Consider the following 26,379-nt stretch of genomic DNA (forward strand, 5'->3'; position numbering starts at 1 on the left):
GAGCAACTCTCGGAAAGGAACATGAAAACTAGCCAATCAGAATGTTGATGGGCGGAGCCAGGAGTGTAAATAGTCCAAAGCTTCCCGGAAGAAGAAATAAACGAGTCACGGCTCAACGGGTAACGGTATTGGGCGTACCGGGGAGAGGACCGACAGCAGGTGCGTACTGTGTCCCCCACCCAGCCACATCCCAATACACGTGCCTCTTTATGTACTCAGCTCGCACGGTCCTGGCCATAGCTATATATGTGTATGTCATTAGGACCGACACTCCGATTAAAACCTGTAACTGGTGCCAGGTGCAGATAGTAATAAACACGGAGAGGATGTATCCCGCACACCCGGGCTCACAGGACAACGTGTCTCTCATGTCGCAAGAGTTGTGCTGTGCTCCTGCCATCATCAGTGCCATATAGTGATCTTCGTGCGTTCGTCGTACATAGCACTGTGATAGGGGAGGGGGTGCTCCCACATGTCACTCTTATGCCCACGTTGCTACCTCCATATACAGTACTGCAAGAACCCAATCGCAGAACACTGCATCGATCATCACATATATAATACAAGTAGACGTCATGTGATGATCGATGCAGTGTTCTGAATTGGTCTATCACCTAATTACTATGTAGCTCATATATAGTTGCGTTACGTATACTCCTAAGAAATGGCGTAGTGCAAGTATTTGTCCACTGCATGGTACTAGCCACACCCATTGTACTATACTGCCATATATTCTGTACTGCCAAAGATGCCATGCATGCCTTCTCTCCTGAGAGGTATATGATTAGAAAAGCTCATTTAGCAGCTGTAAAATCGGATGTGCAATGCTTCTTTTAGATATGTTTGTGTACATACTTTCCCATTTAGTGCATTTCTTGGTGCTCACCTATGGCACAAGTGTTTGGGATTGTCCCTAGAAAATGTGCATACTTTCACATTAGGATGTACTCTTTTTAATGTAAATGTTCATCGTTTCTGCTAAGCAGCGCTCAGTTTAGACTCATTTAGATCTTAGGGACCCATTTATCAAATAATTGCAGCAAATATTAAGTATCCCCTGAATTTATGAAGGAGGGACTGAAGTAGATATGGGAGATATCAGCTGTGATCTCTCCATTACTGCCAGCATCCGCATCCCCCATAGGTCCTGCCAGGTTTACCAGTATCGGGGATTCCGCAGCATTCCCGATATTGCTCCCTGTGGCCCGTTGTAGCCTAAGGATTGCAGCTGTAGTTCTAGCAGGGTTCTCCAGAAACTCACCTCTGGAAATGGCTCCTGTGCATGTCAATCAGCCTGACCGTGCACGCGCAGCAGCCCCGGCACCACACTCAGCACATCACAGGGATGGCCTCCTTTCGGAGCACCTATCCCTACTTGTGTCCTGGGTGATACATTCACCAGAATGGTTGAAGGGGGGGGGGGGGGGGGGTTTGAGGTCAAGGTGTTCCTCGCAAGGCTCCCTGCAACGGCTAGCCTGAGTAAGCTCAGCTGGCAGTCTGAGAGGAGCATTGCGTGTTGATACCAAGCTGCGACACGGTCGCAGAGCTGGGATCGCAATACAGCAAGGAGGGGTTGAACACCTACTGCATTTGCAATACTATGGATCGAATTTGCAAAGCTGCCAGTGAGCAGCTTTACAAATGCGATCCATGCGCTGAATGAGGGCCAAAATATAAAAAATTGCGGCTCTCAATAGAAATATATTGAAATGAATGGTCGGACAGTGGACCCTATTCAGCTTCAGTTGCAATTTTTTTAATTTAGCAAAACTGCAACTGGTGATGATCGCATGCTGGGGGCCAGCACAGGGCAAGGACGCCCAGCATGCTAATGGCTGCCAGCTATGCATTCAAATTAAATTGTGATCGCATTGCTGAATAAGGGAAGACCCCCTCCCCCGGGTGCCCAGAAAAAACTGTTACGACCCAGCCCACATATGTCACCATGCCCCCACAACGCCACGCCGCCGTTTCTGACTGCCCCATGAATGGTGTTCGCATCAATGTGATTGCATTACCCTGCCCACGCAGAACGGGCCCTGTGCGTGCACACTGGGCAGGAAATCAGCACACTGCACGTTTTTCATACTGAATAAGGAAGGCCCAGTGTACCTAAGAGCATCAAAATTGCTTTGTGAATTGGGTGCAAATGCTCTTTGTATGTACAGGCTTCCCTGTCCCCAGTTGAGCAGGAATCAGTCTTTGTGTGAAAAATGAGGGGTCCTTGCAGTATAAAATGTCTTTTCAAACAGTACTTGGGCCCCTATTGATTTTTTTTTTTTTAAGGCCAATGGTAGCATATATCCTTCCCAAAGAGAGAACTCCTCACACCACACCCTGTGTAAATACTGCATACATGACCTTTGATCCTACACCTGACTAGTGTACATTCTGTGACTGTAAAAAGAAAGTGTCTCCTCCCCCCTCATTGTTGTGTTTTGTGTACTTCATAATAAAGAGGATAATATAATGAAAATATCTTTGGCTATCTAAAGGGTCTCTTCATGAAGTAGTGAAAAGAACTGTTTAACTGAAAAAGGGGCTTTTCAGTGGTTCGCTCTATTCATACAGGAGGTTACTGTGGGGAAGTTCTGTATCTCTCCAGCGGTGCTTCCTGCCTGGATCGCTTCCCCATACAGCAGTATGGAGAGAGCAACTCATAGCTTTCCGGTCCGCTGCTCGGTACAGATTGGCCATCTCATGATGCCATAACCTGTACATCAAAATGAAAAGAACAGGGAAGCTGAATACTTGTTTCCTTGCAGTCACCTGTCACTTGCTCCACCCCCTTTCTATACCAGCAGGCATTGCAGCTGCTATGTAGTAACCTGCTGTTCACAGATGAATAGGGTTTTTACAGGTTTACCCAACAATGTTAATGTATCATATATATTTATTTACGAAGTATAATTCATTGTAAAAATATATTTTTTTAGTTATCCACTAAAAAAACTTCCTCTATGTAATTACTACAGAAAAGTCTTTGATGTACACAATACCAGCTGGACATGGCGGCTTTTGTGTACACAAGAAATACTGTACAATGCATGTCTTTGTATACCATTCTCCTGGGATGTCACAGATATCCCAATAGGAATCACAAGAAGTAGGCAATTCTTCTGAAAGGACGCTGCCTTTCTGGAAAGTGGTGCAGACGTGCCATGATGGCACAAATCTCATCTTCCTATCGCGCCCACCTCATGGAACGTCAAATGACAAAATTAGCGTGGTCCTATGCATTGATGCAAATGGTGACACATAGCTACTCTATCCACGTATACTTCCCTTTTTTTAAATGTCTGGGAAACAGGTCCTGAAAACTAGAAAGTACTGTATGCAATGCAGTTGTGGTTGAGTGGTTTTAGCCTACCCCATGCTTTTGTAATGCTTTCCCTCCATTGATTTTCTGTGGCTATCAATTGGCTTGTCTAAGAACCTTGCTTGCCTCTTAAATTTACACACAATACATCCTGTCAGGTGTTCTGTACTGATCATCCCATAACTAGAAGCTGCCCCTTATGAATAGTGGGTGTTTGCTCCTGAGCCAAGACATGGGAGTGTTTCCATCTTCACTGTTATCTGCACTGATTCAGCTCTACAGTTTGCAAATGTGCTTCTCTGACTGATGTACTGTGTTGGTTTTTTTTTTTTCTCTTTGAAGTATTTGTTAATGTCTACTCTACATCTTAGCACCTTGTTGGCTCCTATGTTGCTTATTCTTTCAGCACCTTTCTGTGTGATGTGTATCCAGACTCGACCAGCTTCCAATTTACACAAACACGTTATTCCTGGAAGTTTGCATAGCACAGTTTACACACCCTCTTATATGGACACCACATACTTAACGCTCTTAATAAGATTTGGGCAGGTCAGCTGTCCTGGCATTTATGGGCGGGAATATAATAAGATCGAATTAGTCTCTTTTTATCACATTGATTTACTTTGTTCATCATAACCTGTGAGACTTTACAGTTATTAATTGACCTATTGAGTGTAACTCTTGCTAAAATAACGTATTACTCTACTTGAATAAAATTGTACCTTGTTTCTGTAAGTGGAGCCAGCATCAGTCAAGCAAAGTGGTTGAATATTGTATATTCCATGTACAAAACCCAGGCTTGACTGGACTTTTCTTTTTATGTCTAGAAATAACAAGTAATCTTGGGCCAGGAAATGTGGAATCCAAACGCACCGGGTATGTAACTTTTATTTATTCACTTCATAACTATACACTGACCACTTTATACAGCGCTCGTTAAATTCAGTTTATCTTCTCAGACCATGGGTTTAATTTAATAGCCTGCAAGAAGCAGGAAGTGTGGGATTTTGTGCAAGAGATTCCTTTATTTTTAGGGTTCTCTAGGGCAGGAATGGGGAACCTTTGGCCCTCCAGCTGTTGCTGAACTACACATCCCAGCATGTCCTGCAAGTTTTAGCATGAACACATTGCAAAACTGTTGCAGGGCATGCTGGTATGTGTAGTTCAGCAACAGCTGGAGGGCCGAAAGTTCCCCATCCCTTGCTCTAGGGGGTCAAGTCAACGTGAATTGAATAGCGCTGAGAAGTAGGGAGGCCAATCCCGGGCCATTCTTTTCAATCCCAGGAATCGGAATTGAAAAATGATCAATCCAAGGATCCCGGGACTGAACTGTTCTTAAATTTACCTCTCACCCTGCCCCCGCCCATTTCAAGTTCAGAAGAAAAAAAAATCACTATGGAGTAAAGGAGTCCAGAGGCAGGCAGCAGCTCAGTCTGGTGGCGTCCTCCTCCATTTAAAATGATGGCGGGCTGGCTGGTGGCAGACGCACTGAAGAGCAGATCCGGAGGGCAAGTATGGCGATGCGCAGTGTGACCTCGCTGACGTCACGCCACACACAGCCAAAAAAATACCAAAACAATAATGCGCATTCACAGTTTAATACTGGGATTGGATGCTCCAGTCCTGGGATTAAAATCCCGGCATTTTTGGCCTCTAATCTCGGGAATCCGCTGATCCTGATCCCGAGGATTAGCCACCCTACAGGGAAAGAATCACATCATCATCTTGTCTATCTATGCCACCTCTGTGATGCTGCTTCAGATCATGGCATTGCACCACAGGGCGTAGGGCTGTGAAGACCTAATACACCCCACACCCATTGTCACCACTTTACTGGGAACTCTCTATCATTAAGTAAGATGTAACTGACTTATTTTGGTAGATTCTAGGTATAGACTCCCTCCCCCCCCCCCCCCCCCCCCCCACACGACAATTTACCCTGACCACATTGCAGCCCTTATTGGGAGTCTTTCAGGGCATGACTAAGACAGTGGTGTCATGTGACAACCTGTTCGGTCAGGTACACCATGACGTTTGTGATTTTGCTGTTGAAAACTGCTGACATTTAACTGTTAACATTTTTTTTTACGGTTTATTGTCTTATCACTGTGCTGTAAGCTAGATATCTATTTAACTTAATAAAATTTTATAGCAATAAGTATGTGCGTGGTATTTCTTCGGTCTAACATCCTCTATTCAGGTGAGCATGTGTTGGGCTCTTAACAGAATAGTCAATTTATTGTTCCTTTTGACAGCCGTTTCTATGCCTATGGCATTTTTAATGAGGATGCTGCAGGTGCATCAACTGCATTATTTTTCTTTTTTTCTTTTCTCTCCTTCATCTGGGGCACACTTCAGATACATGGGGGTGAGTGAGGGTATATAAGCTCCTCCCCTCCTCAGGCTTTAAGCGCTGAAGGAGTAGGTCAGCACAGAACAGCTGTCTCTTCACTTTCCATTCTTCTCGACCCCGGTTTATCATTGCTGTGTGACCATATCATACAGCCCACCAGGAACCTTTGGAATCTGGTGGACGACTCTGCAATAGATAGCACCTATCTTTGTGTATCCATGCCTATTTCCCTATAGATTGTAAGCTTGCGAGAAGGGCTCTCCTACCTCTGACTGTTTGTTATTACCCAGTTTTGTTATATCATTGTTATTTCCAATTGAAAGCGCAATGGAATTTGCTGCGCTATGTAAGAAACTGCTAATACATTTTATATATATATATATATATCAACCAAAGAATAGGCGGCACTCGGAGACTGTGATAATAATCATAATATATTGGTGCAAAAAGAAATCAACGTTTCGGGGACCAGTTCCCCTTCTTCAGGATAAGTGTTAATACAGCACTACACACATTTAAATACTTAGAAGAAGTACTTACCCCCCGCAACACACCCAATCACCTGGCGTCTCCACTCGGTCACGCCGCCGAACTCACCGCCCGGCGCCCCCGGGCGCGTCTGTCGCAGCCGGAAGTGACGTCGCGGGAGTAAGCCGCGTTACCATGGAGACGCTGGCAATACAAAATGGTAAAAACACATAACACATCGTTTAAAAATACTGTGCCAAATGAGAACTGGTAAATTGCTAGTGCAAATCATTATTAAAGTGCTGATGCCAATCTAAAAACAGTGTTTATACACATTTAAATCCGTGCACACATAAACATATTACATACTACTGCTATTACCCCATGCAGCTACTGTCCGTCCTGCTTCTAAACCGTGTCACTCATGTAAGTGTAATATATCAAATGTTACAACATATGAAGAATATTTACCGGGAACTGAACCCTGGCCATATATTAGCCTAATCCTCCATTAACCTCGTCACTACAGGCAGGATGATCTAAAAGAACCCGCTGGCCTGCTGTGTAATAAATTACGTCCATCTGACTCCTCCTCGGCTGTCACTACTGTGACACTATTGAAGTATCTTCTGCCCTGGACTCACCCTCTAGCACATTATGGACCTCATGCCCCTAAAATTAAGGAAGATTAAAGAAAATTAATGAGCCCTAAGTTCTCATTAAGACCCCCCGGTTTCAGGGTTTGCAGTCTATGGATCCACATGGATTCTAGCTGCAGAAGTTTTTTACCCCTATTCCCCCCCGGGGGGATTCTGGCACATGATCAATGATCCGATGTTTAAATGTCGCCATGCTATGTCTGAACTCCACAAAATGTTTGGCCACCGGCTGTTCACCTCTACCGGCCGCCAAAGCATTCCTGATAGCTTGTCTGTGCTGGGCCATTCGCACTTTGAACTGGCACTCAGTCTTCCCTATATAATACCGGCCGCATGGGCAAATAATGGCATATACGACAAACTTGGTGCTACAGGTCAAGGGCCACCTGATCTTAAAGCTTTTACCTGAAAAAGGGTGGGAGATACTGTCACCTGGGGACATATGTGCACAGGTCGTGCAGCCCGTGCATTTGTAGCACCCATTTTTTCTACTCAAAAAATGGTGGGTGGGGGCCACTTTTAACTTAGCCATGTCAGTTTTGACAAGGATATCTTTGATACTACGCCCTTTGGTATAACTCGGCATAATCCGTTTATTCTTGAAAACTGCTAGCTCAGGGTCCGATGTGACTAAGGGCCACAGCCCCCGCAGTCTGTTCTTAACCTGTCCACTATTCACATCATATGCACTCACCCACGGAATACTGCTGGAGGTGTCTTTTAGGTGGTGCTGATTGGAGGGTATCTTCTCTTCTAATGGCTATGGCCTTTTTGCGGGCCTTGCGTAACAATTTTGGGGGGTACCCCCTGTCCCGCAGTCTGCCCTCCATTTCATCCAGTTGTTTGTCCCTGACCTCCACATTTGTATTGGACCTGCAGGTCCAATATTGTTACGTAAGGCCCGCAAAAAGGCCATAGCCATTAGAAGAGAAGATACCCTCCAATCAGCACCACCTAAAGACACCTCCAGCAGTATTCCGTGGGTGAGTGCATATGATGTGAATAGTGGACAGGTTAAGAACAGACTGCGGGGGCTGTGGCCCTTAGTCACATCGGACCCTGAGCTAGCAGTTTTCAAGAATAAACGGATTATGCCGAGTTAAACCAAATGGCGTAGTATTAAAGATATCCTTGTCAAAACTGACATGGCTAAGTTAAAAGTGGCCCCCACCCACCATTTTTTGAGTAGATAAAAATGGGTGCTACAAATGCACGGGCTGCAAGATCTGTGCACATATGTCCCCAGGTGACAGTATCTCCCACCCTTTTTCAGGTAAAAGCTTTAAGATCAGGTGGCCCTTGACCTGTAGCACCAAGTTTGTCGTATATGCCATTATTTGCCCATGCGGCCGGTATTATATAGGGAAGACTGAGTGCCAGTTCAAAGTGCGAATGGCCCAGCACAGACAAGCTATCAGGAATGCTTTGGCGGCCGGTAGTGGTGAACAGCCGGTGGCCAAACATTTTGTGGAGTTCAGACATAGCATGGCGACATTTAAACATCGGATCATTGATCATGTGCCAGAATCCCCCCGGGGGGGGGGAATAGGGGTAAAAAACTTCTGCAGCTAGAATCCATGTGGATCCATAGACTGCAAACCCTGAAACCGGGGGGTCTTAATGAGAACTTAGGGCTCATTAATTTTCTTTAATCTTCCTTAATTTTAGGGGCATGAGTTCCATAATGTGCTAGAGGGTGAGTCCAGGGCAGAAGATACTTCAATAGTGTCACAGTAGTGACAGCCGAGGAGGAGTCAGATGGACGTAATTTATTACACAGCAGGCCAGCGGGTTCTTCTAGATCATCCTGCCTGTAGTGACGAGGGTAATGGAGGATTAGGCTAATATATGGCAAGGGTTCAGATCCCGGTAAATATTCTTCATATGTTGTAACATTTGATATATTACACTTACATGAGTGACACGGTTTAGAAGCAGGACGGACAGTAGCTGCTGCATGGGGTAATAGCAGTAGTATGTAATATGTTTATGTGTGCACGGATTTAAATGTGTATAAACACTGTTTTTAGATTGGCATCAGCACTTTAATACTGATTTGCACTAGCAATTTACCAGTTCTCATTTGGCACAGTATTTTTAAACGATGTGTTATGTGTTTTTACCATTTTGTATTGCCAGCGTCTCCATGGTAACGCGGCTTACTCCCGCGACGTCACTTCCGGCTGCGACAGACGCGCCCGGGGGCGCCGGGCGGTGAGTTCGGCGGCGTGACCGAGTGGAGACGCCAGGTGATTGGGTGTGTTGCGGGGGGTAAGTACTTCTTCTAAGTATTTAAATGTGTGTAGTGCTGTATTAACACTTATCCTGAAGAAGGGGAACTGGTCCCCGAAACGTTGATTTCTTTTTGCACCAATATATTATGATTATTATCACAGTCTCCGAGTGCCGCCTATTCTTTGGTTGAAATATTTCGGGGGGCCCCATCAAAGCCCTTCGCGGAGGAAGGCACCGGAGCAGGACATATCCCCCAGCGGATACTGGGAGTGCCGGAGCAACAAGGTACTATATATATATATATATATATATATATATATATATATATATCTCTATCTATATCTATCTATATATATATATATATATATATATATATCACAATCGGGAACAGCCCGGCACTCCACTCCAAGATGATGTAACTGCTGCGGTGCCCTCCCGGTCAGGAACACAAGGTCCCGAATAAACAGATAGAGTAAGATAGGCGGCACTCAATACAGGCTTCACAGCTGCAGAAAACGATACTTTATTAGGCCAACATGTTTCCGGGACCAAACCCCGTCCTCAGGGCCAGACAAGGCTCACTAAACAAACACATACATTTATACACACTAAACACGACAAACATTAGTGCAGATCATACTCACCTGCTCCACGGCGCTGCCGCCCGCCAGTCCGTCCGGCCACGCTTGCACGTCGCCCACCATTGACGTCACGGCGCGCCGTGTTGCAGGAGAGTAGTCATGGCAACCAAACGAAGCCTCCGCTCGGTCACCTGAAAGTGCAGCGTGAATTAAAAATAACAATCACATATAAAACAGTTATAAAACCAACAAATACATACTGGTGATAGGGGATCTATAGCGGTCATAACTTAAATGAATACTTTATCCACAAATAGTGTATCAACTCTGTAATATTAATGGGGAGGTACATGAGCTAATAGGGGGAGTGGCTATTAGGGACAAAAATAAATGATGATGATTTAGAGGAAACACTGTAATCCTAGGTTCTCATTGAGACCCCCAGGTGACAGTGTTCCCAATTTATAAATCCACCTGGATTCCTTTTGCAATAGCGTCCTATCCCTATTACCACCCCTAAGCTTACGGGGAGCATGATCTATAAGGATGGCCCTAATGCTAGCTACTCCGTGACCCATTAACATACAATGCCGTGCAAAAGGTTGTTCACTTTCTTTTTTGTCAAATGCCTTCTTAATGGCACTCCTATGAAGCGCCATTCTCTCACGGAACTGCCTAATGGTCTTGCCCACATATGCAAGACCACATGGGCACGTGAGTAGGTACACCACATGAGTGGTGGTACAGGTTAATCGATGTTTAATGGGAATTTTACGGCCCGTAGAGGGATGGTTAAAAGAGGTGCCTACTATCAATGTATTGCATGTGGCACATCCCAAACATCGGTAAAAACCATTTTTGGCTCGTAGGAAATGGGATTCCCTATTGGTGGCCATATCAGAGATGTCCAGTTTCACAACATGGTCTCCAATGTTCCTCCCTCTAGTGTGGCTGGGCAACAATGTTGTATTGGCTAAGGAGGACATGGCTCCGTCTGTTTGAATTATAGGCCACATCTGCTTGGCTGCTTTCACTATCTGTTTGCTCTTGGTGGTATATTTGTTAACCCAAGGGAATACCTCCCTCTTAGGTTGGTGAAAGCCATGGCTAGATGTCAACGCTTGTTGGCGGCTTATATCCAAGACACGTCTTTTGGACGCCTCAAGATCCCCCATTGGGTAACCCCTTTCCCCAAATTTGTGCTTCATGGTTTCTAATGCCCTGTGTGTCTCTTGTGGGTCAGATGTGATCCTCCGTACTCGCAAGAACTGTGAGTACGGTAAGCCTCTGCGTAAGGGGGCGTGGTGGAAGCTCTGATATTTCAATACGGTGTTCCTATCCCTCTGGACTGTGAGCAGTTTATCCTTCTTGAAGCGTATTAGCTCCTGTCGGTATTGCTCCAGCTGGATTCCAAGTTTCGCTGGCTTCAAGAAGGATAAACTGCTCACAGTCCAGAGGGACTACCAGCAAAGACAAGTCTACCCATGGTTAGGAAGCACTAAACCAGGGCAGGATCGGCAACATCCTAACCGTCGACATCAATCACGTCGACGAAGAGAGCAGCAACAGGGAGTCAGCACATCGGCCAGTGACTCTGAATACACTTCTGAGATAACACCTACATCTGATACTCAGCTCCCTTTAGGGCAAGGCCCCCGGATCATACAAACTCGTTCCAATCGAGTGCCCACTCCAGGACGCGGCAGAGGACGAGGAGGTCGGGGCAAAACCAAAGGGACATCAGGGCAAAAGCCACCGAGGCCATGAAGGAGACTGTCTTCAATCTATCCTCCACCCCCCTCTCTGACATGGAACATCAAGTCTTGGCCAAGGGCCTATCTTTTATCCCTTCTAATGCTCCGGATCCACTTGAATGGAAAATTGAGATGCTTCGACTGAATAGATCTCTGAGACGAAGAGAATTTTTCAATAATAGAACATCGGGATTACCTACAGATAATATTCCGACACAACTACAGGCAATTGCTCCCCGTTCACATTTTGATCCTCCAAGCCTTAACCCGTCCATCAGGACTTTTTCACGCATGGTGGAGGCGGAAGGTAACAGTGATATGGTTACTCCGGGACATTCTAACATGTCCAGGGAAGAAAAGCTGGCACTTAAGGAGTTATCAAACAGGACTGATATAGTGATCCGGAAAGAGGACAAAGGGGGGGGCTACAGTGGTGCAAGATTTGGGTGATTATGTCAAGGAATGTGAGCGCCAACTGAATGACCCTGGCGTATATCACAGGTTAACTAAAGATCCTACTATGGAATTTAAGAAAGAATTGGACGCGTTGCTGAAAGAAGCATGTGAACAAGGGACCATTAATTCACAAGTGTTAAAAGCTCTTATGGTCGAATTCCCCATAGCACCACTGTTTTACACAGTCCCCAAGGTCCATAAAACCTTACAGGACCCGCCTGGCCGCCCTATTGTGTCGGCCAGAGGTTCTCTGTATCATCCCATCTCTACCTATCTAGATGCATACCTCAACCCCTGTGTGCAATCTATCCCGTCCTATCTTAAAGATACAACAGCCTTACTTCTCCAGCTTCAGGACCTAGGTCCCTTACCTGTAGGGCTGACTCTGTGTAGTGCTGACGTCACTAGCCTCTATACCTGCATTCCTCATGATGCGGTATGGAGGCAGTGAGGTCATTGATTGATAATAACCCCAATTATCATGGGCCGGAGGTGGTGTTTTTCTTGTCCCTGTTAGATAAAATACTCAGGAGAAATTACTTTGTATTTAATGGTAAATTTTGGCTACAGCTCTCTGGGTGTGCGATGGGGTCGGCAGTGGCCCCATCGTATGCGAACGCATTTATGTACCAATTAGAAGTCCAGATGTTCTCTATGGACCCTGAGGTATCCACTGATGTTTTCTATTACAAGCGCTATATTGATGACTTGCTCATCTTATGGCAGGGTCCCAGGGATAAACTCATTTCCCTTCTGGATAATCACAACAGAACTGGTCATCCAGTGCAGTTTACATATGCTATCCATGATGATGCTATTAATTACCTAGATGTGACCATAACCAATAGGGATAGCCGATTGACTACCTCCTTGTATGTAAAAGCCACAGATAGGAACACCGTATTGAAATATCAGAGCTTCCACCCCGCCCCCTTACGCAGAAGCTTACCGTACTCACAGTTCTTGCGAGTACGGAGGATCACATCTGACCCACAAGAGACACACAGGGCATTAGAAACCATGAAGCACAAATTTGGGGAAAGGGGTTACCCAATGGGGGATCTTGAGGCGTCCAAAAGACGTGTCTTGGATATAAGCCGCCAACAAGCGTTGACATCTAGCCATGGCTTTCAACAACCTAAGAGGGAGGTATTCCCTTGGGTTAACAAATATACCACCAAGAGCAAACAGATAGTGAAAGCAGCCAAGCAGATGTGGCCTATAATTCAAACAGACGGAGCCATGTCCTCCTTAGCCAATACAACATTGTTGCCCAGCCACACTAGAGGGAGGAACATTGGAGACCATGTTGTGAAACTGGACATCTCTGATATGGCCACCAATAGGGAATCCCATTTCCTACGAGCCAAAAATGGTTGTTACCGATGTCTGGGATGTGCCACATGCAATACATTGATAGTAGGCACCTCTTTTAACCATCCCTCTACGGGCCGTAAAATTCCCATTAAACATCGATTAACCTGTACCACCACTCATGTGGTGTACCTACTCACGTGCCCATGTGGTCTTGCATATGTGGGCAAGACCATTAGGCAGTTCCGTGAGAGAATGGCGCTTCATAGGAGTGCCATTAAGAAGGCATTTGACAAAAAAGAAAGTGAACAACCTTTTGCACGGCATTGTATGTTAATGGGTCACGGAGTAGCTAGCATTAGGGCCATCCTTATAGATCATGCTCCCCGTAAGCTTAGGGGTGGTAATAGGGATAGGACGCTATTGCAAAAGGAATCCAGGTGGATTTATAAATTGGGAACACTGTCACCTGGGGGTCTCAATGAGAACCTAGGATTACAGTGTTTCCTCTAAATTATCATCATTTATTTTTGTCCCTAATAGCCACTCCCCCTATTAGCTCATGTACCTCCCCATTAATATTACAGAGTTGATACACTATTTGTGGATAAAGTATTCATTTAAGTTATGACCGCTATAGATCCCCTATCACCAGTATGTATTTGTTGGTTTTATAACTGTTTTATATGTGATTGTTATTTTTAATTCACGCTGCACTTTCAGGTGACCGAGCGGAGGCTTCGTTTAGTTGCCATGACTACTCTCCTGCAACACGGCGCGCCGTGACGTCAATGGTGGGCGACGTGCAAGCGTGGCCGGACGGACTGGCGGGCGGCAGCGCCGTGGAGCAGGTGAGTATGATCTGCACTAATGTTTGTCGTGTTTAGTGTGTATAAATGTATGTGTTTGTTTAGTGAGCCTTGTCTGGCCCTGAGGACGGGGTTTGGTCCCCGAAACATGTTAGCCTAATAAAGTATCGTTTTCTGCAGCTGTGAAGCCTGTATTGAGTGCCGCCTACCTTACTCTATCTATATCTATCTATATATTTATATATATATATATATATATATATATATATATATATATATCGTGCGGTATGGCCCGGCACTCCTTACGCTCCCCAGCGTTATTGGAAACTTGCCCCCGTGCCTTCACCTCCTGGAAGAATTCCCCATATACCGATAGCAATGAGAGCGGCACTGGGAGACGTGGTATACAAGTTGAATGAAGAAAGTGCTTTTATTAAATCAACGTTTCGGGGACGCAGCCCCTTCGTCAGGATACAGTGTACAACAATATTCAGTGTTTAAATACCTGTGCAGGTAGAGGTTACTCACCGCCTCCAGCCGTCACGCCGCCCAGATCCCGGAACCGACGTCACTCCCCTCACAGGAAGTGACGCGTCACCGGTCCGTCTAGCCGGCGTTCTCGGGCTGTGGGAAATAGGTAACCATGACAACGTCAACAACACTCGTGAAATTAAAAGACAAAACGGTACGTAAAGTGCAGTGAAAAAAATTGTTCAAAACTCGTTGTCATTGTTACTTACTTGTGCAATCAATTATACAACAATATAATAATAATGTTCATGGATGATACAGCTCATTACAGTAATTTAAAAACGATGAACTGCCCATTCAAATACATGGTAAAAGTGATATAAATGAAAAATAATGCTTTTTAAATAAACACTTATAAGTTAAATATTAGAGGACCACGGCTAACTTTCGTGTGGACAGGTTCAAGCAACCTCTGTCCCCACTTCTTACTATTACAAAGTACTTAGATTTAATCTAGTTGGTGCATCACAGTGATAAATTTACAAGAAGCATTTCAAGCTTAACATCTCATTCAGTCCCTTCGGATATACTGTGTTGAGCGTGGAGATCCACTTTGCCTCAACCTGCAATAATTTCTTAGATCGATCACCACCACGTAACGATGGTGGGACATGGTCGATAATCTTATAACGCAGGGTGGCCATACCGTGTTTAGCTGCCACAAAGTGGCGAGCCACCGGTTGGTCGCTAGTCCCCGCCTTATAAGCCTCCCGTATAGCATACCGATGCTGTGCCATCCTTGTTTTGAATGCACATTCGGTTTTGCCGATATATGTCAAACCACAGGGACACGTCAACATGTAAATGACGAATTTAGAGTCACAAGATAGTGGGTACATAATGCTATATTTCCTGCCTGTATGGGGATGCTGAAAAAAATCCCCTGGTGTCAAGTAACTGCAGGTGGTGCACCCACTACATTTGAAACAGCCATTTTTACGTTTCAAGAAGTTTTTGACTGGGATGTCTTTACCAAATTTAGATATGTCTGTCTTTACGACATAATCCCTAATATTCCTACCCTTGGAATAACTATTAAGGAGTCTGGATTGGTGTACTTATCCCAAATCCTTATCGGTGGCCACAATCGGCCATAATGCTTTAGTTCTAGAAGCTATGCACTTGCTGCTGGTGCTATATTGTGTTACCCAGGGTATCCTACTCTTAAGTTGTTTTGGAACCTTAGGGATCAGTAATTGATGTCTTGTTATCCCTAAGGCTTTGCGTTTGGCCTGTTCCAAGAGCTCAAGTGGATAGCCCCTTTCTCTAAACTTAATGGTCATTTTTTCCAATTGTTTATCGCGTTCTGTCGCTACATTGGTAATGCGACAGACCCGTAAAAATTGGGAGTATGGCAAACCCCGGGTAGTGGCTCTTGGGTGAAAACTATCAAATCTTAACAGGTTGTTTCTATCTGTCACCTTAGTATACAATTTGGTATCAATCACCCCATCAGTAACAGTGATACAAACATCCAAGAAATTAATCTGTGTATCATCAATCATCACTGTAAATTTGATGGGACTTACCGAACAATTATGTTGATCAATCAACTTGGTTAGTTCATCTCTAGGGCCCCCCCAAAAAATCAATACGTCGTCTATGTACCGCTGATATAAACATATTTGCGACGTAATTCTAGTGTCCTGTAAAAACAACTCTCTTTCTAGTTCCCACATGTACGTGTTGGCGAATGCCGGGGCCACTGCCGACCCCATGGCACAGCCAGTGCATTGAATATAAAACTTCTTATCGTACATGAAGTAATTATGTACCAGTGTGAATTCTAAAAGAGACAGAAAAAATTCTATATCGGGACCAGTATAGAGGGGATTGTTGGTTATTAGTCGCCTGTACACCTGCCCCATGAGGGATGCAAGTGTATAGGCTCGCCACGTCTACGGATGCTAGTGTCACATCATGTGGGAGTGTCCCTAATTTCTCAAGTAGACGTAATAGGGCAGATGTGTCTTTAAGGTGAGTGGGAGTATTTTGTATGCACGGCTGCAAATAACTGTCACAGTAAACAGATATTACCTCACACAGTGAGCCTCTGGCCGAAATTATAGGCCTACCCGGTGGATTCACTGCATCCTTATGTATTTTAGGAATCACATAGAATATAGGAACCACCGGGCAGTCAACACACAGAGCTTTGCTAACACCTACTGAGATGCTACCATTATCCACAGCCTGTGCCAAAATAACTTCCAACTCCTTTTTAAATACACTAGTTGGATCACTGGATAATTTAGCGTATGTATGTACATCAGATAATAAACGTTCACATTCATTCTTATAATTTGATGTGTCAAGAACTACAATACCCCCTCCCTTATCAGCCTGCCGTATAATGATGTCGTGCATACAAAATACTCCCACTCACCTTAAAGACACATCTGCCCTATTACGTCTACTTGAGAAATTAGGGACACTCCCACATGATGTGACACTAGCATCCGTAGACGTGGCGAGCCTGTACACTTGCATCCCTCATGGGGCAGGTGTACAGGCGGTCAGGCGACTAATAACCAACAATCCCCTCTATACTGGTCCCGATATAGAATTTTTTCTGTCTCTTTTAGAATTCACACTGGTACATAATTACTTCATGTACGATAAGAAGTTTTATATTCAATGCACTGGCTGTGCCATGGGGTCGGCAGTGGCCCCGGCATTCGCCAACACGTACATGTGGGAACTAGAAAGAGAGTTGTTTTTACAGGACACTAGAATTACGTCGCAAATATGTTTATATCAGCGGTACATAGACGACGTATTGATTTTTTGGGGGGGCCCTAGAGATGAACTAACCAAGTTGATTGATCAACATAATTGTTCGGTAAGTCCCATCAAATTTACAGTGATGATTGATGATACACAGATTAATTTCTTGGATGTTTGTATCACTGTTACTGATGGGGTGATTGATACCAAATTGTATACTAAGGTGACAGATAGAAACAACCTGTTAAGATTTGATAGTTTTCACCCAAGAGCCACTACCCGGGGTTTGCCATACTCCCAATTTTTACGGGTCTGTCGCATTACCAATGTAGCGACAGAACGCGATAAACAATTGGAAAAAATGACCATTAAGTTTAGAGAAAGGGGCTATCCACTTGAGCTCTTGGAACAGGCCAAACGCAAAGCCTTAGGGATAACAAGACATCAATTACTGATCCCTAAGGTTCCAAAACAACTTAAGAGTAGGATACCCTGGGTAACACAATATAGCACCAGCAGCAAGTGCATAGCTTCTAGAACTAAAGCATTATGGCCGATTGTGGCCACCGATAAGGATTTGGGAGAAGTACACCAATCCAGACTCCTTAATAGTTATTCCAAGGGTAGGAATATTAGGGATTATGTCGTAAAGACAGACATATCTAAATTTGGTAAAGACATCCCAGTTAAAAACTTCTTGAAACGTAAAAATGGCTGTTTCAAATGTAGTGGGTGCACCACCTGCAGTTACTTGACACCAGGGGATTTTTTTCAGCATCCCCATACAGGCAGGAAATATAGCATTATGTACCCACTATCTTGTGACTCTAAATTCGTCATTTACATGTTGACGTGTCCCTGTGGTTTGACATATATCGGCAAAACCGAATGTGCATTCAAAACAAGGATGGCACAGCATCGGTATGCTATACGGGAGGCTTATAAGGCGGGGACTAGCGACCAACCGGTGGCTCGCCACTTTGTGGCAGCTAAACACGGTATGGCCACCCTGCGTTATAAGATTATCGACCATGTCCCACCATCGTTACGTGGTGGTGATCGATCTAAGAAATTATTGCAGGTTGAGGCAAAGTGGATCTCCACGCTCAACACAGTATATCCGAAGGGACTGAATGAGATGTTAAGCTTGAAATGCTTCTTGTAAATTTATCACTGTGATGCACCAACTAGATTAAATCTAAGTACTTTGTAATAGTAAGAAGTGGGGACAGAGGTTGCTTGAACCTGTCCACACGAAAGTTAGCCGTGGTCCTCTAATATTTAACTTATAAGTGTTTATTTAAAAAGCATTATTTTTCATTTATATCACTTTTACCATGTATTTGAATGGGCAGTTCATCGTTTTTAAATTACTGTAATGAGCTGTATCATCCATGAACATTATTATTATATTGTTGTATAATTGATTGCACAAGTAAGTAACAATGACAACGAGTTTTGAACAATTTTTTTCACTGCACTTTACGTACTGTTTTGTCTTTTAATTTCACGAGTGTTGTTGACGTTGTCATGGTTACCTATTTCCCACAGCCCGAGAACGCCGGCTAGACGGACCGGTGACGCGTCACTTCCTGTGAGGGGAGTGACGTCGGTTCCGGGATCTGGGCGGCGTGACGGCTGGAGGCGGTGAGTAACCTCTACCTGCACAGGTATTTAAACACTGAATATTGTTGTACACTGTATCCTGACGAAGGGGCTGCGTCCCCGAAACGTTGATTTAATAAAAGCACTTTCTTCATTCAACTTGTATACCACGTCTCCCAGTGCCGCTCTCATTGCTATCGGTGTATATATATTACTGCATACAGCGCTTTTCTCAAGGCTGTATGCAGTAATATTACTGCATACAGCCTTGAGAAAAGCGCCCTGCGTGGCGCTGAAACGTTGGCGGAGTTATGCCACTTTTTTGATTAATTTGTTTATTACACTTCGTTATTCACAAGTCCTCTGGAGTGCTGCCTGGTTTTTCATGGATTGAGAGTGGAGATGCATACCCCTCTCTAGAAGACCATCAGTTTGTATATATATATAATAGATAGATTTATATAATTTTTTACATTTTTTTTTTTTGTGTGCTCTCCTCTCTGCCCTCCCAGCTTTACCCATGTGGCTTGGGGAAACCCATACTACAGCAGGGATGGCCATCGGTGTGGTTGCTAAGATGACAATATGGAAGGTAACCATCAATGGCTGCCAACTATGCAGTGGATAACCATCAATGGTCATCCCTGGTTTTTCTTTGACTGGCCCATGGGCCAATCAGAATACAGGGACGGGGCTATGCGCAGTGTCCCTGTATACCTTTCCATAAATGGAGGGAAACCTCTAGTTCTCCCCCCATCGATGGCAAAAGTATTCTACATCTGGCGTAAACCATCAATGATTTTGAATCATTGATGGCCATCCCTAGACTAGAGGCAGCTAGTAACCCTCTCCTTACCAGAATCACAATGGTGGCTCCAAAGTCATCTAGTCCCGGGCAGCCGAGTATCTGCAGCAGGTGCTGGTGGCTGAAAGGTGAGCAGTGGCTACTTTGCAGGGGCCAGAGCTTGGGAAGTTTTAGCAGCAGAGAAGGAGGCAGGCAAGGCGTGGACACCGCAGCAAGGTCCCCTGGACCCAGTGGGGATGTGCAGCCGGACGCCTGCATACCAAACAGTGCAGTTGCGGCAGGCTGAGAAATGCGCCCGTTCTCAGATGCTGCTGGCGGCCAAGGGGCTCCTCTCTCGCCCTAGACAAAAGGGTTTATAGTAGGGGCAGATGCGCTCAGTGCCTATCCTCATAAAAAGGGTAATGCGCTGAGGTAAGACCCCGGCTGGAGGTGGGGGGGGGGGGGGGGTGATGGGCTGCGTACATCCAGAGATTTCTTGGGTAGGTGCCGGTTTACAGTCATTCATAGACCAGTGGAGGGTATCTTACACATAACAGACATAAAAGAGAAGTTTGTTATAAGCATCTCTGGTCCAACTCAAAAAAGTTTTTTGCAACAAGATGGCCGAACGACAGACAAATGTATAGACTTAAATCAGCCCGTAAAAAGCCTGATTCAGGTCTAGAACATGGGACCCCATTATGCAGCATAACCACCACCCCAAGGCATCACCCTAGAAAGAAGTAACCATTTAAGGCTGGGCACACACTAGACGATGTGTAATAAAAGGTGCTACAATACGGAGACTTTCATTGCCACAAAGAAACAATGCAAAATGCAGGTGTACACTCGAAGCACTAAGAAATCTGGTAATCAGAGTAATTATAATAAAATCTAGTGTCTTCACCCCCCACCACCACCACCATCAATTTTGTGTGGAACAAAATGCTGAAAAGTAAGAATGCTTTCAAAAATAGAAGTGTTAATTTATTTTTATCAATTAACAAAATGCAAAGTGAATGAACAGAAGAGAAATCTGAATCTAATCAATATGATGTGGCCACATTTCAAAACAGCATTCTTTTAGGTACACTTGCACAAAATCAGGTTTTTTTTTAGGATTATAGTCAGGTGTATGATTAACCAATCATACCAAACAGGTGATAATGATCACTTTCATATGTAGGCTGAAAGTCATTAACTGAAATAGAAACAGCTGTGTAGGAGGCCTAAAACTGGGTGAGGAACAGCCAAACTCTGCTACAAAGGTGAGGTTAAACGCATTCTTACTTTACAGCATTTTTTTCCCACACCTGCCTAAAACTTTTGCACAGTATTGTATATTCAAACATTTAGAGCTTTTAGGATTGTTTTATGTCTGAATGATGCACCTGGATGTACCTTAACCTGTTAGGTACATGAGCACTAGGACTGTGAGGGTAATGTGGGCACACTGAATGTATTAATCTGCAAGGTCCATACATTCTGTTGCAAACTCTATTATATTTCGCGTGTTAACTTTTGACATGATTTTTATTTTTATTTTGTAACAGGGCAAGCTGGTTACCCACCAAATGCAGGCTATCCTCCTTCCATTAATCCGGCATACCCTCCAGGTACAGTGCTTCCTGGGCAGCCTGGACAGCCTGGCTACCCGGTGGGTCAACCTGGATATCCTTCTGGGCAGCCTGTCTATCTGCCTGGTCAGCCTGGATATCCTGTGGGACAACCTGGATACCCTGGGTACCAACCTGGCTGCCCACCATATTCTGGCACCTATCCACCTGGTATACCAGGGCAACCAATAAATCCCATGATGCCTGGATACCCTATGGATAAGAAAGCAAGAAAGAAGATGGAGAAGGCACAGAGGAAAGCTTATAGACGCATGCATGGGAGGGTACGTATGAGTGCATATTGATGTATTCTGGTTTGATTATTTGTCTTGATATATAAGACATTGTAACCTTGTTTGGCTTAAAGTATTGTAGTGGGTTTTTTTTTCTGTCATAAAGGAACCCCAAAGTGTCAATTTGAGACCGTGCTTTTGGCTTTATGGAATGGAACTTGAACTGATTGGCCACATGATGACCACATCTCTATGCCAGCATAACAGTCCCTTACTTGGTGTGCCCTTACCCTTAAGTGGGGACACACTGGCGATGGAACGTTTGTTGATATGAAGAACAATATATCTCGAGCAGCTCGGCACGAGGTGTGTACACCCGATATGTCTGAACGACATAATTCACTGACATATCGGGTCATCCCTACAGCACAGCCGATGCCAATATATCAGCATGTCTAACAGAGTGTACGGCCGACTGTCCCATGTGCCGGCCAATGAACTGCTGACGTTACAGCTGGGTAGACAGATTCAAATGCCTGCCCAACTGTGATGTCTGGACTGACATATCAAGCTGATGATTGGTAAGTGTGTATGCTTACCTTTTATAGGCCACTTTGTTGGCGAACATGTTGCCCTGGTGTGTAACCAGCTTAAGACCTGGACACTGCTACAACATCTGCTTTTTGTTCGCAGTGTGAGAATATTCTAGAAGTTGTGTTTACACTATTGAAGAATTGAGGCCACTGCAGTGCATGCTGGCTAACTGCAGCAGGGAGAGTGACCCCATTTTGGAGTTCAGCTCTTGAGGAGGAGTAATAATAGCCTCAAAGTTGCTTTACAGACATCAGAAACGTACATTTTACAAGGAACTGGCATTTCAGGAAAAAAAAACCCCACAGAAATATAGAAAGCACAATATTACAGGATTGGTGCAGACATTTTGGGTAATAACTTCCCTGTGTTATATATTCCACCCACAAAAGGTACCAGATGAAGCAGCTGTCTTGTGTGAACTACGTAGATTACCCTGGGTGGAATAGGTCACACCTAGAAGAGATGACACACAAATTGTGGTTGCGGCGTCCTAACGCTAGGAGTAGGGACACAACATAACATTTGGTACATGTAATTTATTTTTATTTTTTTATCCAGATGAGGCAACCATTTTGGGGCACTGCATAGGTTACACTGTGGGAGATGACCAATACAAGGACCTGAGGCATATATGACAACTGACGTGTGGTATTATGATATACCCAGTATGAATAGTTGCACGTGAAGTACATCCTATCCACGGAGGATGCACTTCAGTGGAGGTATAGCAAACGGTGGGGTGGAAATAAGTTTTAAAGGCAGGGAACGGCCAATGGTGGGACTACGTGCTGACTGATGGCGGTTGTAGGATCAGACAGGTATTGAAACAGAGTTAAACAATGTACAAAACGAATTAGTAGCATTCAGCAATTTATGGTAGACTAGCCCCTGTAGGGCACTGAGATGATGCTGCAGCCCCAAAGAAGAGACTGCTGGTGCAATTAGTAGGAGCTACTGTGGTCTGTACATACTTCCAGATGCGGCAGTTGCAAATGTCCATGTGCAGTGGGGGCAGAGGGTGTCTGGAGAGAAGGACAACCAAATTTCTGGTTTGACGTTCAGCATGATAGTGAGCCCCTTTTGTTCTTACCTCCTGGGCACAGCCACAAGGGGTCCGGCGCCAGAAGCAAGCGGGAGCCGGTAGCAAGTGTGCGGTGGCAAGATGGCTGCAGTACAGCGATTGGCTCCTTCCTCGACTACTTGCTCACTTGACCTCAGGGGCAGTTGGTGGTGGGCATCTTCAGGGAGCTAAGCTCACAATGTTGCGGTCAGTGGACGTCTCCGCGGCATTTGTAGTCACTGCTGAAGCAGTGCCCCTGTGTCTGAGGTGGAAGCTGAGGAATGCAGGGGACTGTGATTTGTGGAGCTGGGTATGGGAGTTCTGAGAGCATGTGACCATCCTCGGCCCCTAACGCATACATACTAGGCAGCAGATTGAGACATATTGATGTGTTACAAACGGGCATGTTAAGAGGGACTCGCTACATCATATATGATAAAACTGATTTACCATAGGCTCAATGATGCCTCAAAATCATGTTAATCTTTAATAGCAGCTTGAATAAAAAACGGTTAACTTACCGATTGTCTGTCTGATGTCACAACTGGGCAGGCATTTGTGTGTTCGCCCAGTAGTGATGTCATTGCCGGCGGTCTCTACAGCAAGTGTACACAGAGCGCGATGCGCTGATCAGCCATTGGCTATGCTGCAGGGCTGATGCAATGTGTGTGAACATCATTCAGACATATTGCGGGTACACAGTGGCCAACGGGCTCTCAATATATCAGCCGCTCATTTGAACAGCTGATACAATAGTGCTTGACAGATGTGAACCTCTCAGAATTTTCTATATTTCTGCTAAAAATTTTCCTAAGATTTTCCTAAAAGTAGATAAAGGGAACCAAATCAAACAAAGGAGACAAAAAAATTAGACATGCTCATTTTTTTGTATTGAGGAAAATTAACCAATATCACATATCGGAGTGCCAAAAGTATGTGAGTCGGGTATTTTCAATCTATGGGATGACAATCTGGTGTAAATGGGCACCCTGTCTTTTTAAAAGAACAGGGATCTATCAAAGTCTGATGTTCACAAAACATGTTTGTGGAAGTGTACTATGCCATGAACAAAGGAGTTTGAGGACCTCAGTATAGACTGAAAAAGGTTACAAAACCATCTTTAAAGAGTTTAGACTCCACCAATCAACAGTCAGACAGATTGTATACAAATGAAGGAAATTTCGGACCATTATTACCCTCCTCAGGAGTGGTCGACCAACAAAGATTACACCAAAAGTAAGGCGTCTTAATAGTTTGCAGAGTCACAAAGGAACCCAAGGTAACCTCTAAGCAACTAGAGGCCTTCCCACATTAGATATTGTTAATGTTCAGGAATCCACCATCAGGAGGACACTGAACAACAATGGTGTGCATGGTAGGATTGAAAGGAGATAGGCGCTGCTCTCCATTGCTGTCCGTCTGCAGTCTGCTGAAGATCACCTGGACAAGCCAGAAGGCTATTGGAACAATCGTTTGTGGACAGATGAGTCCAAAATACAGCTTTTTGGATTAAATGAGAAGCGTTGCGTTTGGAGACAGGAGAACACTGCATTCCAGCATAAAAACCTCATTCCATCTGTGAAATGTGGTGGTATCATGGTTTGGGCCTGTTTTTGCTGCATCTGGGCCAGGATGAATTTGCCATCATTGATGCTGGAAAATAAATTCTGAATTATAACAGAATATCTCTAAAGGAAAACTGTCAGGACATCTGCCCATGAGCTGCATCTTAAGAGAACGTTGGTCATGCAGCAAGACAACAACCCAAAGCACACAAGTAATTCAACCAAAGAATGGTTAAAAAAGAATAAATGTAAAGTTTTGGAATCGCCAATTCGACGTCCTGACCTTAATCCAATCAAAATGTTATGGAAGGACCTAAAGCGAGCAGTTCAACCCACAACATAACAGAGTTGAAGCTGTTTTGTACGGAGGAATGGGGTAAAATTCCACCAAGCCGATATTCGGGACTAAACAATTACCGGAAACGTTTACATGTTATTGCTGCACAAGGGAGTCATACCAGATACTGAAAGCAAAGGGTCACATACTTCTGCCACTCACAGATATCTGATATTGGATTATTTTCCACAATAAAAAAATGAGCAAGTCTAAATGTCTCATTTGTTGATTTAGTTCTCGTATATCTACTTTTAGGACTTGTTTGAAAACTTTAGTCAGTTTTAGGGCAAATTTCATCAGAAATCTAGACCATTCTGAAGGGTTCACAAACTTTCAAGCACCACTGTATATAGGCCAATGTGTACCCAGCATTACTATAACAGGTTGAAGCCCAGTAAAATTTCAGATAGCGAAACCCCTTTTCTTACAGAATTCTAAAGTCTTCTACGCAGATTTTCTAGACAACCCATTGCTGTAACTGACAAGATTAAAAAGAGGGTCTTCTTTTAATGTGCATTACATGCGGTTAATAATGCATTAAGAGTGCTCAGATGTGAGCGAGTAAAAAAAACGCAAGTGTCCAGTTTTCAGTGCATTTCTACATATATAATGGTTATTGTACTGGCCTTTGCATTCCATTATTTCTGAACACTATTTATATAGGTGATACAATATGGTGAGCAGAAAATCATAGCATGTTAAGAATTGGGGCGATTGAAAGAGATATATGTAATAGTAAGGTGCACTTCACTATATAAAATCATACCTATTGTAGCTTGTGAGCTATTGACCTAGTTTATCTTATCCTAGTGCAAATAATATCCTGCAATATTACTGGTAGAGAGTACAGATGGAGCCATCTTCAATAGGATTAACTGAGTCAGGGCAGTCGGACTTAGTCCCCTGATGTATTGTTCTCTCTGTATTGTATTGCAACAATAGATGAAGGGCTTATGCTAATAAACCTTGGTGCACCTAGGTGCAGCAGAGAAGCCTAGATGAGCATGGCTCCATCTGTACATAAGTCGTTAATGCCCTCTGTTTGCTGACCTATGTTTCTCACCTTTCTGCAGAGAAGTTCATCCTCTTCCTCCAGCGACTAGAATAAAGAAGTACCGCTTAATGAATCTCCTCTGGGTCCAGTCCCATGCACCAGGCTGTAGCATGCGTCGAACGTCTTGGAAGATGAATTTCAGAGCCTGCTGCAGGTGCAAGGGACTTAATATGTCCACCTTAAGGATGGATGTAATCATTCCTGCACTATTGTGAATATTACTCCGCAAATGCAACACTATGCATTCCTCCTATCACTTATATTATTTTAACGTATATACAACTTAATTAACCTGCTTCAAGTAATAAAGTTATAATTTACTATA

The 26,379-nt window shown here is 44.2% G+C and overlaps 1 protein-coding gene across 1 annotated transcript; it reads left to right on the forward strand.

Moving 5' to 3' along the window:
* PRR13 (proline rich 13) lies at window positions 1-26,379 on the forward strand. The gene is made up of 4 exons (XM_063952135.1): window positions 1-159; window positions 4,147-4,195; window positions 21,149-21,495; window positions 26,074-26,379. Exons 2-4 carry the CDS (start codon window positions 4,174-4,176, stop codon window positions 26,101-26,103), a joined length of 399 nt encoding a protein of 132 aa, XP_063808205.1. The 5' UTR covers window positions 1-159; window positions 4,147-4,173; the 3' UTR covers window positions 26,104-26,379.

Source organism: Pseudophryne corroboree, chromosome 2, assembly GCF_028390025.1.
Source record: "Pseudophryne corroboree isolate aPseCor3 chromosome 2, aPseCor3.hap2, whole genome shotgun sequence".
NCBI classification, from domain to species: Eukaryota; Metazoa; Chordata; class Amphibia; order Anura; family Myobatrachidae; genus Pseudophryne; species Pseudophryne corroboree.

What these genes read in the sequence shown, in the direction of transcription:
- PRR13 (XM_063952135.1), top strand. Translation starts at nt 4,174, where the DNA reads ATGTGGAATCCAAACGCACCGG. An exon ending in GTGGAATCCAAACGCACCGG is followed by an intron (nt 4,196 to 21,148) that starts GTATGTAACTTT and finishes ATTTTGTAACAG; the next exon opens with GGCAAGCTGGTTACCCACCA. An exon ending in ATAGACGCATGCATGGGAGG is followed by an intron (nt 21,496 to 26,073) that starts GTACGTATGAGT and finishes ACCTTTCTGCAG; the next exon opens with AGAAGTTCATCCTCTTCCTC.